General features: G+C 42.4%; 1 protein-coding gene across 3 annotated transcripts in view; it reads left to right on the top strand.

Moving 5' to 3' along the window:
- ZZEF1 (zinc finger ZZ-type and EF-hand domain containing 1) overlaps positions 1–6,187 on the top strand; it is a 75,816-nt gene extending 69,629 nt beyond the window's left edge. For all 3 annotated transcript variants that reach the window (XM_067537867.1, XM_067537866.1, XM_067537865.1), the window contains 2 exons: positions 1,763–1,834; positions 3,041–6,187. In XM_067537867.1, the coding sequence (XP_067393968.1) occupies positions 1,763–1,834; positions 3,041–3,115 (147 nt within the window). In that variant the 3' untranslated portion in view covers positions 3,116–6,187. The remainder of the gene's footprint in view (positions 1–1,762; positions 1,835–3,040) is intronic.
- Positions 6,188–16,735: the final 10,548 nt, after the last annotated feature.

The raw sequence follows: 16,735 nt of genomic DNA, 5'->3' as shown, positions 1-16,735 counted from the left end.
AGCGTAGCGCTGCGTTCCCGTCGGCGCAGTGAAGACGGCGCGTAGAAGGGAAGCACAGTAGTCAACGGGAGTTACGCAAGCTACTCTGCATAATTTGCATGACTCCTGTTGACTGCTGCCGAATCTCCAGGTAAGTGTAGACCAGGGCTAAGCCTCTACCTACACTTAAGGGAGAGCTGGTTTGATAACCATTTGAAAATATGGTTTAAATGTGAAACTCTCTGAGCTGGATTTGAACACCTACTTGTATGCTGTCAGAATAGACAGGGCCAATCTACATTGAAACCCAAAATCAAAATTGTGCTCAAATCCTGTAGTTTTGAGCATAACTATAGACCTATTGGAGGAGCTATAAACCTGTCAAACCAACTTTGATACCTGGAATGATACGGGAACAAATTATTTAACAATCAATTGATAAGCACCTAGAGGATAATAGAGTTATAAGTAATAGCCAATATGGATTTGTCAAGAATAAACTATGCCAAACTAACCTAACTTCCTCCTTTGACAAGGTTCCTGGCCTAGTGGGTAGGGGAAAGCAGTAGATGTGATTATATCTTGATTTTAGGAAGTATTTTGGCACAGTCCCACATGCCATTCTCATTAGCAAACTAGGGAAATGTGGTATAGATGAAATTACTGGTTGAAAGACTGCACTCAAAAAGTAATTCTTAATGGTTTTCTGTCAGAACTGGAAGATGTATGTAGTGGGGTCCAACACAGGTTTGTCCTGGGTCCAGTACTATTCAATATCTTCATTAATGACTTGGATAATGGAGTGGAGACTGTGCTTATGAAATTTGCTCATGACCCCAAGATGGGAAGGGTTGCTAGCTCTTTGGAGGACAGAAATTAGAATTCAAAATGGTCTTACAAATTGGAGAACTAGTCTGAAAATAAGATGAAATTCAATAAAGACAAGTACACAGTACTTGAGAAGGAAAAATCAATTGCACAACTACAAAATGGGGATTAACAGGCTAGGCAGTAGTACTGCCAAAGAGGATGTAGGGGATAATTGAGTATGAATTAACAATATGATGCAGTTGCAAAAAAACCTAATATTATTCTGGGGTTTATTAATAGGATTGTCATATGTAAGAAATGGAAGGTAATTATCCCATGCTAATTGGCATTGGTGAGACCTCAGTTGGAGTATTATGTACAGTTCTGGGCATCACTCTTTTAAAAAAGATGTTGTTAAATTGAAGAGAGTCCAGGGAAGAAGAACAAAAATTGTAGAAGATTTAGAAAATCTGACTTACGAGGAAAGGGTAAAGAAACCAGGCATGTTTAATCTTGAGAAAAGTGCAGGAGACCTGATAAGTCTTGAAATATTTTAAGTGGTTATAAAAAGGATGGTTATCAATTTCTCTCCATATCCACTGAAGATAGGTCAAGAAGACAGTAAAGAAGAAAGGGAGATTTAAGTTAGGTACTAGGGAAAAATTTCGAACGGTAAGGGTAGTTGAGCTCTTCCATAGTCTTCCAAGGAAGGTTGTGGAATCCCCATCATTAGAGGCTGTAAGAATAGGCTGACAAACACTTGTCAGGAATGGTCGATGTATGTGCAGGAGGCTGTAGTAGATAACTTTTCAAGGTCCCTTTTAGCCCTACATTTCTATTGTTCTATGTGAAAAGTTTGATAAATTGGCTCTGTAGACCATATGGAGAGGGAAATGCTAATGCTGATCTGTAGAATAACATTGTTTAAAAGAAGCTGCTAAAGCAGTCTCACGCAGCATGTTTCTGGCTTCAGGAACTTGGATCTCTGCAGGACTACTTGCTTGCCTTAAATACTGAAGAACATCTTCATCACTGCACAGCACAGGTAAAAAAACAAACAAACAAACAAAACAAAATATCCCTGTCAGGAGCATTTCCTCTGACCCTTCCTGTGAGAGACAGCCAGTCGTTCCTGATTTTAGTGTAGACTTTTATTTCAGATAGATTTATATTGTCATGGTTAATTAGCACAAGATCCCAAAATTCAGTTTCTGGTTTCAATTATGATTTCTTAGAAGTGAAAGGTTCATGCCCTGATGCATGCACCACCTATTCCCTCCTCACACCCACCCCAATCAGATGTTCATATTTTAGTGTAGTTGGTTACAAAAAGGAACTTATAGTTTCAGATTATCATGCTACAGCCCCAGTGCATGGAAGACAAAATCAACATGAAATAGAAACGGGGAGAAATGGCAACTACAAGTCACTTAAGTTAGTGTTGTCTGTCAAGTGAGTGGTCTACCCATGTCAATTTAACCAGCAAGAAAACTGCCTTGGAAATTTTTGTATCAACCTTGCAAAACCACTGGAAATTTACAAGCCCTTTGAGCTCCTGCTGAATGAAACTACTCACAAATGTTGTCCTCCTTTATTGATAGCCACCAAAATATAATATTACAGAGCATACCAATTGAGTGGAGGAGCGTTATCAAAACCAAACTGGTGTCCCAAATCAGACTTTCTGCATTCCTTTTCCTGTCACTTAAGTCATACAGAGCTTGCTCCCACTCCCACTGGATTCAGTGGCATTTCCCTACTGATTTCAATAGAAGTCCCTGACCCCAGGAGTTGTCATTTCCAGTCACTTCCGGAATTCAGTCTTGCTCTCTCAACGTCTGCAGCATCTCAACATCTTGCATCTCCAGCTTCCTTCTTAACTCTCAACTCATTTGATGTGAGACTCCTTCTCCATCTTAGTAAAACCCACCGTTAGAAGCGATGTACTAAATGGGCTTTGCCTGGTTGCATCCACCTTAACTGACTTGTCGTATACATAAGCAGAGATTTAGCAGATGGAGGCATCTGGGCAATCGGAAATGCAGTTCCTTTTTTGTTAAGCACCCAGAGCTTGTTGGATGCATGACAGTTTACTTTATTGCCAGAAGATAATCAGATGGATAGAGAACAGACTATTCCTATGTCTGTTAAACTCACATAACAGAGGGTGGCTTTTTAGAACTTCAAGTAACAATTACTCAATGGTGGTGACGTTCGTGATGCTTAACTTTCTTTTCTTCCTCCCCTCCAGGCCCTGAAAAACATTGCTGCTATCAGCCTTGCCATTAACTATCCAAACAAATCAACAAGTCTCTGGAATGTTTAATACTGGCTCATGGCTGGAGTGCATGGGATAGAATAGTTTGTCCAAAGGAACCTTGGAACAAACATCTTCACTCCGTTCAGGAAAGCTCCTTCAGCTTCAGCATATGGGTACTCTGCAGCCTTCCTTCCTTCCACTTTGATGTAGAATTTGTAAAACTAAAAGCGCACTTCAAAGAAAAAGCACATTTTGGAGTAACTCACGTGTCACCTACAGTTACATATGCATATATTGTAGCATGTTAGTGTAAACAGAAAAGTATTTTTTTATTCAGAGGGTGAATGGGAGAAATTTCTGAAGTATGAGAATGGAAGGCCCTTCGCTCATATTATCTGCTCCAAAGAAAACTGAGTGACTATAACTGGAAGGGACGGCTTGAAAAGTTTTGCTGAACTTAACCTGGTGCCACCAGCAGCATCCATTTTTCACTGGAAGTAAAATGGGTAAAGAAGAATCTTGGTGGACTGTGTAAGAGTAAAAATGGCCCGCACTTGAAACCTGCCGTATCATTTTGCTTTGAAAACCACTACCCATGAAGAAAAGCCTGCAGCAACTAACTCATTACTGAACTTCAGGTTTTAAAACAAATATAGAGCAATTCAAACAGCATTAAGATTCCAATGGCAGAGCACCCTTGTGAGAGATGAGTCTACTGTTGTTCTTGGTTTGATCGACTGATCTTACCCTACTTTGTCTTAAATATGTACAGTGCATTATTCTAGTTCAGTACAGAAACGGCTATCCTTGGAGTAGCTTTCGAAGAGGTGGTATGAGAAGCTGAAGAGTACTGGCTGTGACGCATAACTTGTATGTTTCTCACAGATGGAATCCTTATAAGAAATAGTTTATGGCATATTTTTTTCTTAACTCTTTGGTACTGGTGGCCCAGGAGCTCCTTCTGGTGAACACTGGGAAACCCTGATTCCCAGCAACAAGGGATGATGGGGGTTAGTGATTAACCCAATTTATCTCATATAGCAATAACTGCATTACTCCTGCTGAATGTGGAATAAATAGCAGACCTCTGTGTTGAAATAAATTGGCTTTAATCTTGCCCAAATATGCTGGTTATTCCCTTTCCAAAGAAGACTGCAAGAAGTTTAAAGGGTTGTGGGACTATATTTTGTGTGTGCTAATTGCCTGGTTGTTTTTGTTGATTGTAAAGTCTGCAAAACTTCTATTGTGCTTAGTTTCCTCTCCCCTCTCCCCCCCCCCCCCAAATGAAATTATGAAGAAAGCACAGCCAAATGCATCAGTAGTAGATTGGAAAGCTGATCAGAATGGCATAAGGACGATGGCTGTGTTGGAACTGTGTGTTGTGTTCACCTATCTTATTTGTCCAAAACTTGCTGGTGTACAACACTGTGTAATGTGTATAGGAGCCCTGCAGTTGAGAATAGTCTATGGAATGGTGTTCTTCCAGCCACCTGGGACTGGGAGTATTTTAAAGGCGGTGCTATCTCCCTCTGGGAGGGAAATGTGCAATGTGCTTTAGTTCCCCCCTTTTTGGATGGTCATTGGTGCTGTAGCCTTGGAAGTAGCTGGTTGTCTCCCATTCCATTAGGAGAGTGCCAAGGCCAGTTCTGTTGTGTGAGAGAAGTTTAAATTGGAAAGAGTACTCTGAATGAAGGGATTAAAACTGATGACCCTCATTGGCACCAGAAGTTGCAATCACTGTCTTCAAGGGATGGCATGGCTCTCTTAGTAAAAATAAAACCTAGAGTATAGGAAGAACTTGTCCTTTGCCCAAGTTTGAAAAGAGGCAGAAAAATACATACTCCTTTGAAAACTCCCCTGCAGTGTAACATAATGAAAATTATTTCCTTCCTTTCCAGGGTGGGACACTGTTGAGTAGTAAACATGAGATTTACTTCTGATGTATCTGTTACTCATAGGTAAAGGAATTTGCAGTCATCACTTTTGTTCACTTTTCTCAAGGATGCCTGTAAACTTGGAAGCTGACTGTGGGAGAGGCTAGGAGGTTCCCTGATACATCAAATGCATGTAACCTTCTGACATGACTTCCTTCTGGAGGATCTAAGGGGAGAGGGGGGGGGTTGGAGTTGTTACCCCTAAGCTATGGTCATCTTTTGAAGTCTGCTTTAATGGGCAGGCTGTCTGGGATGATGTGGATTTTCTCCACACTGTCCCAGAATGAGTCCCTGACTAAAGTTATGCGATAAGTTGATTATGCAGTATGTACGGCATGTGGTGCACTGTTGACATCTGCCTAAGTTTATTAACTGAAAGTTTTTTCTTCTTTTTACATCAGGGTTACAGACTGTACATAGATCCTTCATTGATCCTATCATGGCGGAACATTCTTATTCTTTTTCAGTTGGACTCTGTTTTTACTTTCTGTATAACAATGTGCATAAAGGCTGTAAGAATGACACAGAAGTGGCCAAAGTTGCTAACTAGGCATACCACTTACTACCCTTACCAGCAGGTCTGTCAGTCAGTCATCTTGCTCTCAAAGGGCTGCATGTGGCATTATCTGCTAAATATTATTTCCAACCACTAGATGGAGCCGAAGGACTGTCACCTGAGTTGACACTGAGTCTCTCTCTGCCTTACAACTTGCTCATCATTATGGGTTTTTAGGGGACAAGAAATATTGATTTTCCTATCATGTGAAAAGGGGAGGAGGAGTAACTAAATGAATGTAGTATTTATGACAGGTAGCTCTTTGAAATCTTGCAGCAGTTCCAGGTGGATGCAGATGATACTATGGAATAGTACAAAGCTAGCTGGAAAACAGGTATGCTGAAGAAAAAAATGTGCCTAATTAAAAAACGATTGTGTCCTGAATCACATATGATGTATTTAAAACAAATCACATTGTTCCTAATGATACATGTGAGTTGCTTTCATTAAACACTTTAAAAGGTTTTTAATTTCTTTTCTTACGGATTTACTACTTTGAAATTTTTATCGTTTGGTTATTTGAAATAGATCAGACCTTTAGATTTATTCCAGTTCAGCTCAACATGTAACAAGAAAATTATAGACGTGGGTAAAATATGCAAATGAAGAGAAATATATTGTAAAAAATCTATAAAAAGTACAACACTGTGTCTGTAGTTCTCTGTTTTTCTTTTCCTCACTGAAGATTAAATACTGAATTTGGAGCAAGATCTAGGGGTTTATTTTGACCTCTAATCATTAGGGACAGGATAACTGTAAGTACAAACCTGCTTGTCCTCATTATTATATAGCTGATATCACGCTTTGCCACACAGACATCACATGAAACTTGGCTTAGGCTCCAATCCTGCAATTGGATCCGTGTGGACTGACCTGTGCCTATGTGGAGGACTGTTGACTTCAAGAGGGGGTCTCTCATTATGGATCCAGTTGTAGGGTTGGGCCACAATTTGTTTCAAGTTGATGGTTCACACCTATAGAGTTCCTATACTAGTGTGAGTCTTGGCTACATTGAGACACACTCCTGTGCCATAGCAGCTCCCATGCTGTAAATGGGAGGAGGTTGCTGGCAAGGGTGATTGCTCCTCGCTGGTCCATCAGGGCCTCAATTTGTTGGCCTTGCAAGCATGTTGCAAAGTCTGTTTATTTACACAGGCTTTTTCCTGAGAGAGTGGTAGAAGGAAAGTGAGGGATTTTCCCCTGGCGTGAGAAGTTGGAGTCTCCTCTGGCATTGGGCCAGTCTATAAGTTGTTTTCCCCTTTTGTACATGTGCAAAGAGATTTTCTATGTGTGTTCACTAAATACACATTGATAATCTGAGCTGTAGGATGTGCTATGCTTCAGTGACCCACTAAAGCAGTGGTTCTCAATCTATCTGTGGGCTGAATATGCAGCTCTCTGTGTTATATGGGCCGCATCCACACAATATATATATATACTACCTATATGTCCCCGAGGATGTCACATGGCCAAAACTGTGTGCTGATTGGGTTACAAGCAAGCCGGGGGTTCAGAACCACTGATCCAGGAGTTGGGGAATCTAGGCTGGGGATGTTGCTCTCGTGTTGTTGAGCAGGATCAGGCTGTAAACTAGCTCGTTTCATTCACTTTTTGTGAGATGTGCTCGTTCCACGCCTGCTTCTTTTAAGCACAAAACTCTATAGCATGTTTAAAGCAAAATAAAGAAATGCCATTGACCTTTTCTGGGACCCCCCTCCTGCACCTGCACCTGACCTACCTGCTCTTTCCTTTGAAATCTTTGAACATTCTGCCTTGCTCAGATACCTGCTGGTCCTGCACCTTATAATCTAGCCAGAGGTTGAACTAGTGTTGGTGTTTTCACTTCATGGGTGAAAGCCTAGGCCCACTGAAGTTGAGGTGAGGTTTTGTTTGTTTGTTTGTTTTTCATTGACTTCAATGTGGGCAGGATTTCACCCAGTTGTCTGTTAGTTTACTGGCTGGTGGGAGTTCTTGCCCTGGCTGAGGATGGCTAAACCTCACTCCACAGAGAAGTGCCTTACTTCTATAGCTATACCAATACACGCACAAGGAAAACTAAGTCTGTTGTCACAATCCCTTATATCTGATAGCATTCAAGCTTCTTCTATCTAACCTTTAAGAAACTAGATCCTTTTAATTAGTTATAGTGACTTTAGAAGTGGTGTCCACAAAAACTTGCACTGTTAAACCAGTCATTTGGGTTTGAGTGGTTTCTATGGATTTAGCTGATGTCTGTTCCTAATCAAATTAAGCTAAACTAAAAGAAGTCTATTCACTGGTTTAATTAAATTAGTTTAAAATCACACACTAATTGGGACAGCTCTGCATGTAGATAAACCTTTATGCTATAGAAGCTGCCAACGGAGAATTGCTAGCAAAATGGAGTAGTGTCTTGCTTTTTTTGCCTGTCTTTAGTTTTCAAACATGGGTTTTCTGCTGGTTTCTAAAGGAGCAGAAACCAATAGGGCTGCCTTATGTTTACTTCTGCACATTCATCAAACATTATTGAGGAAGCTGATGGAACAGTACGCAGATCTGGAAACTTTTAGTTGCTTGCTACAAGAGTAAAAGAGTGAGTGGGGGTCATTTTTTGGTGGGGTTGTAGGTTACACATTAGCTTAAAAAACATTGGCAGTGGAATGGTGTACTTAAAACATGTTTAACTTATGTAGGGAGAGTGTGGTGTAGTGGTTAAAATATAGGACTGAGAATCTGTTCTGGGGTTGTAATCTAGGCTCTGCTGCTGACTCGCGACAATCACTTAATCTTTGGCTCAATTTCTCCAGTGGTCAAATGAGGACAAACAAACCTCAATTCATTTGAGTTAGAATATTAATGTTTGTGAAGTGCTTTGAGTTCTTAGGACTCACAGGTGCTATATAAAGGCCAAGTATTTTCCTGGTGGTGAATAACAGCCTCTGTAGTCTGAATCAAATATAAAGACCTTTTGACATGTTTTGGGCAACTTGCACAAAATTCTAGTTGTAGACCTTGGGCCTAAATCTGCTCTCTGTTATAACAGTATAAATCAGGAGTGACTCCATTTAAAATCATTGGAATTCCACTGGTGTAAAACCTAAGCATGTCAGAACAGTATCAACCCCAATATTCTGCTCCAATACTTTCTTTTCCCTTGTTTGTTATGAACAATGTATTTCATGGAAACAGGATTGTGCTGCTTTGTGACACAAGTGAATTATCGCAAGGTGCTGCTTTAAAAGTGACTGTAACAAGTGGTGGGTTGTGTCTTCAGGTGACAGCCCTGACTGGGATGATTTAGTCGGGGTTAGTCCTGCTTTGAGTAGCAGGTTGGACTAGACGACCTCCTGAGGTCCCTTCCAACCCTAATCTTCTATGATTCTGTGACAGGCAAGCGTGGCAATCATATGAACTCTTAAGTAGCACAAGCTTGGTTTTAGGCAAAAGTCCTAAACAAAAAAAAAACCTTTTAAATAAAAACAAGCAGTAAAATGTTCCTGAAGAGGACGCTTTTCGGAGTTCCTTTGCTGACACCAGTCAGTCTTTGGAAGGTCAGTTTCAGTAGGGAGGCTGATAACTGTGTATAACAGTGTGAGTGAGCCCCACCATATGGGAAGCTTAAGCAGCACTCAGCATGAGCAGGAGCTGAGCTCTGCCTCTCCAGGAGGAGCAGAGATTTGATCACCTCTCTATTTAATCCAAATACATAGTTACTCTTCCATATGAACAGGAAAAATGTTGCCTGTAAATAGGGAAGGAATGAAATAGGTTACGGAAATAAGATTAGTGAGATAAGAAAGGAATGAGCAATTAATGTAAGGGTAAAATCAGATCCGTTTGGCAGTACTCTTCCCTGGGCTGCCATTGCTCTGTTCCTCCTGTGCTTTCTTTTTCTCCTGCTCCAAAACCAGGCTGCAGCAAGACCAGTTTTCCCACATGAGTGTACAGTGCGGAGGACAGCACAGAACACACACAAATTGGTCCCTGCTCACCTTAAAATCTGAGTCATAATGTGTGTCATCAGATGGATTGACCCCAATACCCTATTCATAAATATATATTGAATCCTCAAATGGCTTTATAGCATTTCTTAACATTTAAAAATAGCCCCTGCTCCTTGAAAACAACAGCGGACAGAAGGCACATTTTGGTTTATGGAATGCATGGAGGAAGGTGACAGAAGAGCTAATGTAAATGGTGATTGCAGATTAGGGGAAGATGTATTTTTTTTCAAATGTATATGATTCTAGTGAAGTGCAAATGTACAGAATGACAGTGTGAACTGTAAGGGAGTCTTTGAAACATTTCTTTTGTCTTCCCTGAGAACGCTTTCCCTCCTTTAGCTCACCATAAAAGATCTTTGGCAGTCACTCATCTGACATTCTGGTGGCATGGTCTGCCCATCTTATTTGTGATTTCATTAACAGAGTATGGGTACTTGGAATGCCTGCCCGTATGAGAACCTCAGTCTCTGGAACCTTGTCTTGCTGTCTTATTCTCAGTTTCCTTATTCAGCCAGTTTCCTCAGACTGCCCCTATGAAAGTGATCCACTTCATAACATGGTCTTTACACCATCCAGGTTTCACATGCATATATCAAAGTTGGCGACACGATGGCTTTGTAGACCTTCAGTTTTGTTTGTTGACTAATGCCTGAGCTCTCACAAATTTGCACGTAGTCTACCCAAGGCCACACTTACTTTGGCAGTTCTGGTGTTGGTTTCATCATTGATATGAACTGCACGTGATAGTGTGCTGCCGAGGAAGGTGAACTTGTCCACTGCCTGGAGGATTTAACCATTCACTGTGATAGTAGGCTCTACATAAGGCTTCCCTGGTGCAGGCTGGTACATCATTTCTGTCTTCTTGATGTTGATTGTGAGACCAAAATTGTCACAAGCTGAAGAGAAATAGTCCGTACTCGGCTGCACATCAGACTCAGATTTGACATTCAGCGAACAGTCATCAGCAAACAGAAGATCACGAACGGGCATTTCCTGAACCTTCATCTTTGCCTGTAGTCTCCTCAGATTGAAAAACTTGTCATCAGTCTGGTATCTTATTCCAATCCCGGTGTCACAGTCACGAAAGGGTCTGTAAGCATGTCAGAAAACATCATTCTGAAGAGGGTTGGGGCCAACACACAGCCTTGCTTGACTCCATTGGTGACTGGGAACGGTTCGGATGACTCGCTGTCATCCATAACGCGAGCAAACATGCCATTGTGGAATTGCCGAACGATTAAGATGAATTTCTCCGGGCAACCGAATTTTGCCATGATCTTCCAAAGGCCCCCCGACTGACTGTATCTCATGCTTTTGCCAGGACAGTGAAAGTCATATGCAGGTTGGAGTTCTGTTCCAGGCATTTTCCTGAAGTTGATGAGCTGTGAACATCATGTTTATGGTCCCATGACCTTTCCTGAAGCCACACTGACTCTCTGGCAGGAGCCCTTGTTCAATATATTGCACAAGACAATTCAGCAGAATTTTGGCGAGAATTTTGCCAGCAATCGACAACGAGGAGATGCCCCGATAGCTGTTGTAGGATTCTGTTACCTTTCCACTTGTATAAGTGAATGATGGATACATCCGTGTACTCCTGTGGTTATAGTTCCTTGAGGCCACATTGACTGGAAAAATTCAATAAGTTTCAAAGCCATGTGCAAGTCTTCAGCTTTATAGACTTCTGCTGGAATAGCATCTGCTGCAGATGCTTTCCCCTTTAACAACAAGTCAATCACTTTCGCGGTTTCAGTCAGCATTGGGGGATCAGCAAGAGATGTGTTGATATCTATCTGGGGCCATTGGTCAATTGCCCCCTCGCTAACAGATGATTGTTGATTGAGGATGTTGTTAGTGTTCTGCCCACCATTGTAGTATCTTTTCTTTATCAGTGAGCAATACTGTGTCATCGGTGCTCAGTGTTGGAGATATTCCTGTTGACCGTGACTCAGAACATCATAGAAGTTTTTCATGTCATTCCTGTCTGTGTAGGACTGAATCTCATCTGCCTTGCTGCTGAGCTATCTCTCTGGGTTTGCGTTGGGCAGTCCTCTTGCTGCTGTTGAAGGCTGCCTTCTTAGATGTTGAAGTGCTGTCTCCTAAACTGGCCACCTGGAGCCGATGTTTCTCATTCAACAGTCTCCCTATATCAGTATCGTTTTCATCAAACCAGCCTTGATGTTTACATGCGATGGAACTGAGGGTATTGGATGCAGCTGAGTGCACAGTCTCTGAAGGAGGCCCAGTTTTCCTCGATGTTGTTGGAGTTTGCATCAATTGTTACAAGTTGGTTGCACAGTTCTTCAACAAAAACCTATTTCACATTCTTCTCCTGTTTCGATTTGGAGATATTGAGCTTTCTGGCTTCTTTTTCAGTAAGTTGTCCTTCAGTTAGTTGAGTTTCACTCAGAGCTGCTATCTGGATGTTACATCTGGACAGTTCTCTACCAACTAGAGCTGTTCTTCTCTCTGGTCTATCTGCTGTTATGCAGTCCATTAAGGTGCACACATTCCAAGCACTGATGGTGAGTGGTGTCATCTTTTTGCGGAGGGGGGTTTGTCTTTTTGTATGATTCTTGACTGCTGTAGCGGGATTCCCATCAGCTGAGGTGTGCTGACCAGGGTTAAGGTGAAGCAGACAACGTTTAGGGCACTTTTTCTAGTCCCTTCCCCATACTACAGCAGTGAGCAGTGCGATCCTAAATAGGACTGCTCAGTCACGTAGGGGGCTGCCACATTCCACTGCTGCTTCAGTCCAGTGAAAAGTGACCCTATACCTTGGGCCACCTGTATGCAGGTCTGCAGCTACCTGCACCTGCTGCTTTGCATTTCGCCCATCACCACAGGACTTGAATGGGGGAAGAGGAGTTAGTAAACTGAAGAAGGGTGAGATAAAGCTACTTGAAATGTTTGAAAAGGTCCCTTCTCTCTTGTGGACTAGACACCTAAAAGGTGGCTTGGCATTTCATAGAAGGGTCTAGTGCTCAAAGAGTGGAGCCCTTTTAAAGTGATGTCACTTACCAGCAAACTATCTTATTTGATGCAAAGTTTCATTAGTAGAGCTGCATTTTACACATTGCAGTGTGCTGGAATAAATTGAGAGTTCATTCTACTTCCCTCTGAATGGAGTTGGCTATATTTGAATTCTTGTAAGTGCATTCCACTATATTAACAAACGTATCAATGCAACCTGCCACGTATTTTTGTGGTATAATACTTGACCTCAAAAAACAAAACTAAACTAAAGGTTGCTTTAGCTGCAATAGACACAATATCAAGGACCAGCTTAAGATGGATTTCTTCTCTATGTGTCTGTCTGGCACCTAGTGTATCTAGGCTGGGAGTTAAACACCCAGCTTGCACTCAATTTCATTAAGAGCTGGACATCCAACTCCCTTAGCCCCTTTGAAAAGTCCAGCCATAGGATGCTACTACAATATAAATAAAAGCCTTCAGCGGCTGACTTGTAGCAATAAAAGGCTTATTGCAGCCAGAGAAATAGGTGTAAAGGAGCTACTGACTACCTATATAGCTGGCATGATCTTTCTGCATGAACTGATGGTTGTAGAATGAATGCAGAAATGAAAACAAATAAGCAAAGGGACTGTGCAACACCAAGTATGTTAACTCTAGCATCCTGGCCAAATTCCATGACAAGTAATAATTTTCTGTCTGCATTTCCCCTGCAGTTATAGGTGCACACAGTAAACCACTTTGAATTATTGCATTGTGTACTGTTAAACAGCTGTATATTGCCCTGGGGTGGCTGCCTTTTAGTGGGGCAGTGCAGTGATTACTAAATGTAGTCTGAATAGCAGTTTAAATTTCAGGTTGAAAGACTAATATAAAGCCAAGATATTACAAAAGGTTTCCATTAAGAAGGTTCCCTGTCCAATAAGAACTGTACTCCTGGAACAGCCATTGTGTGTAATTTGCTAGGCCTCTGGTTCATCAGACCCTCTCTGTTCATCAAAGCACTTAAGCACATGCTTTACTTTAGTACATGCTTACCGCATGGCCTTATGTAAATACCTAAAGTTAATCAAATGTTTAAGTGCTTGCTTTAGGAGATGGACCTAACCATCTGCCTAAATGTCTTGTTTGGCCTGATATTGTCAGCAGGGAAATTCTTATATGAATAAGGGCAGAGAGGCATTGAATTCTTGAAATGAGTCAAGAGACCTCTCATCAAAATGCTTAAGAACCAGTCATCTCTCTTGCATTCTCACTGTTTTCCATTACATAAACCAGCTACAGCACAACTCATATTAACCAAAATGTTCACTGAGCTAATTCTGTTTTTCAGCCATCTTTCTTTTTTCTTTTTAGAGACACCAGGTGGGTGAGGTGATATCTTTTGTTGGACTAATTTCTGGAGAAGGAAACACGCATCCAAGCTAAATACAAGGTGCGACAGATTGTTAAGCGTTAGAGGTTCATACATGTTGTAGAAGATCATTAAAATGCAGAGGGAAATTAAGTGTGTGTCTACACCCATGGCAGTGCTGTCGGCGCCGCTGAATCGACTCTTCGGGATCGATTGAGCGGAAGTGGAGACCCGCTCAATCAATCCAGAAGTTGACTGCATTAATCCACCCGTGCAAAAAGATTTAACGCTGCATTGAGGGGAGGGCATTTCCCGTTGGTGCAGTGTAGTGGGGATGCCACACTAATTAGAGTTTAGGAAGGCGACGGGAGATACGCAAGCTACCTAGGATAGCTTATGTATCTCCCATCGACTGTCAAATTTCGCCGGAGGTGTAGACCAGGCCTAAGACCTCTGCAGTCTAGGACAATGGAGAGTTTAGTAGATGACAGGGTGTGTTGTTGTGCTAGGCTTTATGCCTCATCTCAAGTTAAATCCATGTTTTTAGTATTCAGCAGCATTACAAATGTAAGTTCCCAAGACTGTCTTTTCAAGGGTTTCCTCTTTTTAAGCAGAACTTGGTTTTCTGCTCTCCAGACTGGCACATGAGGCTTTTTCCATTTTCATTTTCAAATAATGTTTTGTTTATCTTCCTCATCCCCAGAGTGCTAATGTTCCTGATAATGTCAAAGTGGAGAGAGTATTCCTTAATTATAAGGATTTGATGTGGGCTTCTGCTGGGTTTTGAGAGCGCTAGTAGGGCGATGGTGCCAGTGAGTATTACAAATGAGTGCCCATCCTGCCTGCATGTAAAGAACTGTATTTGCCTCCAGGCGGCTTCTCATCTCTGAGTAGTTTGTGCTGTGTTTGACCTTTGGCAACTTTTTTGCTGTTGACATTGTATGTCAGCTCCCCAGTTGTCACCTCGGTGTATATCTCTGTGTGCCGATTGCTTGATACCTTCCAAAATAAACTATGGCAGTGATGATACTGCACAGCATCATGATTTGGTTCAGGAAGGAAGATGCTTCAACTGCCGGAGGAGCCTGCACCAGGCACTTTCCACCACATAAACTCAAGGAACTATGTCAATGGAGTAAGCTAAGGTGTTTCTTCTGTCTGCGAAGGCTGCCACTGAGAATCCTGCTTGCGACTTCTGGGTGCTGACACAATGCTTAAAACGTGTTAGGGCTCTTGAGACAGGCTACAACCTTAATCATGCTATACAGCACAGAGACAGGATCCCAAAGAGGCAGTGTTGTCATCTAGTGTGTAGGCCACGGGGGGCAAGCATTCAAGACAACTGGGTTGTTTTCCTGATTCTGCCACTGACCTGCTGTGTGACCATTAATTCTCCTCTCTGATCTTCTGTTTTTCCTTTCCCATCCTTTGTCTGCCTTGTCTGTTTATCTCTCAGTGGAGGGACTGTCTGCTACGAAATGTATGTACAGCACCCACTCCCAACTGAGGCTTCTAGGTTGTACTGCAGTATAAATAATAAGGGGTCCTGCTTTCAATGAACTAGAAACCTAACTGTGGAGCCCATTGCAAACCCCTTACCTAGGGCTTAATTTGTGCGATTGAAGTGTCTGGGCTACTGTTCAAAAGCACCAAGTTTCTTTGTGTGATGTTTCTAGCTGTCAAACATTGGAGCAAAAGGGCTGGAGATGGTTCTTGTTTGGCCTGTTAGCTCTCTGCTGGCTCCATATATTCCTAGAGAATCCTTGTCCATTTTCCTTTTATGTGTTCGATGCAGTGGTAGTCTCTGGATGTCCACAGTGCTTGCGCTGTTCTCTCAAAACAATGGATGCTAGGCACGGGTAGGTATTGCCATGTGCTATCATGGTAAATGTCATGGCCATTAGCAGACAATTATGTATATTGCCCTAATTTGAGACTTTATGCTACTGTGATCTGGCAACTGATTGAATCTTGAAGCATCGACTAGAATAAGTACATAAGCTCATGTGTGTCCACATTTCTATCCAGGCAGCTGAATGCCAGGACTTGCTAATGAAGAACACTGTGTCCTGATGCAGACTGAGAATGCTTCTTCTCGGAACTTCAACAAAGGTGACACCCAGCCTCACTGCAGCGACTGGGGCTTCCACCCACAGAGCTGCTGGCTGTAAGCCTTGGAGAGAAGCACCCATAGCTGTATGTGTATTGCTGTTCTTTCTGCCCTCGCGTGCGGGAGCTACTGTTCACATGCATTGGGAGGCAGAGGGAGGCTTCTCGCGCTGCTCAGGGGTTTGGTGAGCGTGGTCTGTTCAAGAAGGGAGAGACTTTGTGCTCATTGATTCGAGATGTGGCTGACTCCCTTGGGGACCTGGAGAGCTCCTGCAGTGTCTGTATAGAAAACTGGTATAGATGGCAATTGCTGTATTTTGTAACCTTCCTGCCCCAAACTGGCCAGCACTCAGTGAGTTAATAGTGCTCCAGGGCAGGCGAGCTAGCTGGGTTCTCTTGTACTCTGCCTGTCTTGCCTGGTTTACTTCCTGTGTGTGCTTGTGGGCCTGGGGAGGTGACCTGATGATTAGTGTGAGCCCCAGTGGGGAGGGGGAGGGAGAGAGTCAGACAGCAGTTTGCAGAAAGTTGTCAGCCCCTTTTATTCGACAAGCTGCTAAGAAACAGACTGAGATGGCAGTGATGATCTCTCCAAAGTACACTGAGCTGCTGCTCACGGCAGTCACCTCCCAACTGAATCTCTGCCTTTCCCTGTCCTGTGCGATCTTCCAAAGATAGCCTGGGGCCCTCAGTGTCTTCTGAGGATTTGCAGCTCTCTTAAATCCCAAAGAAAGGTAGCAGAGTCCTCACCTCAGTTTGCCAGTCCCTGAGCCCAGCTCA

Source organism: Emydura macquarii, unplaced genomic scaffold (genome assembly GCF_026122565.2).
Source record: "Emydura macquarii macquarii isolate MOO-44397 ecotype Brisbane River unplaced genomic scaffold, CSIRO-AGI_Emac_v2 contig_450, whole genome shotgun sequence".
Classification (NCBI taxonomy): Eukaryota; Metazoa; Chordata; order Testudines; family Chelidae; genus Emydura; species Emydura macquarii.
This window is presented reverse-complemented; position numbering and strand designations above follow the sequence as displayed.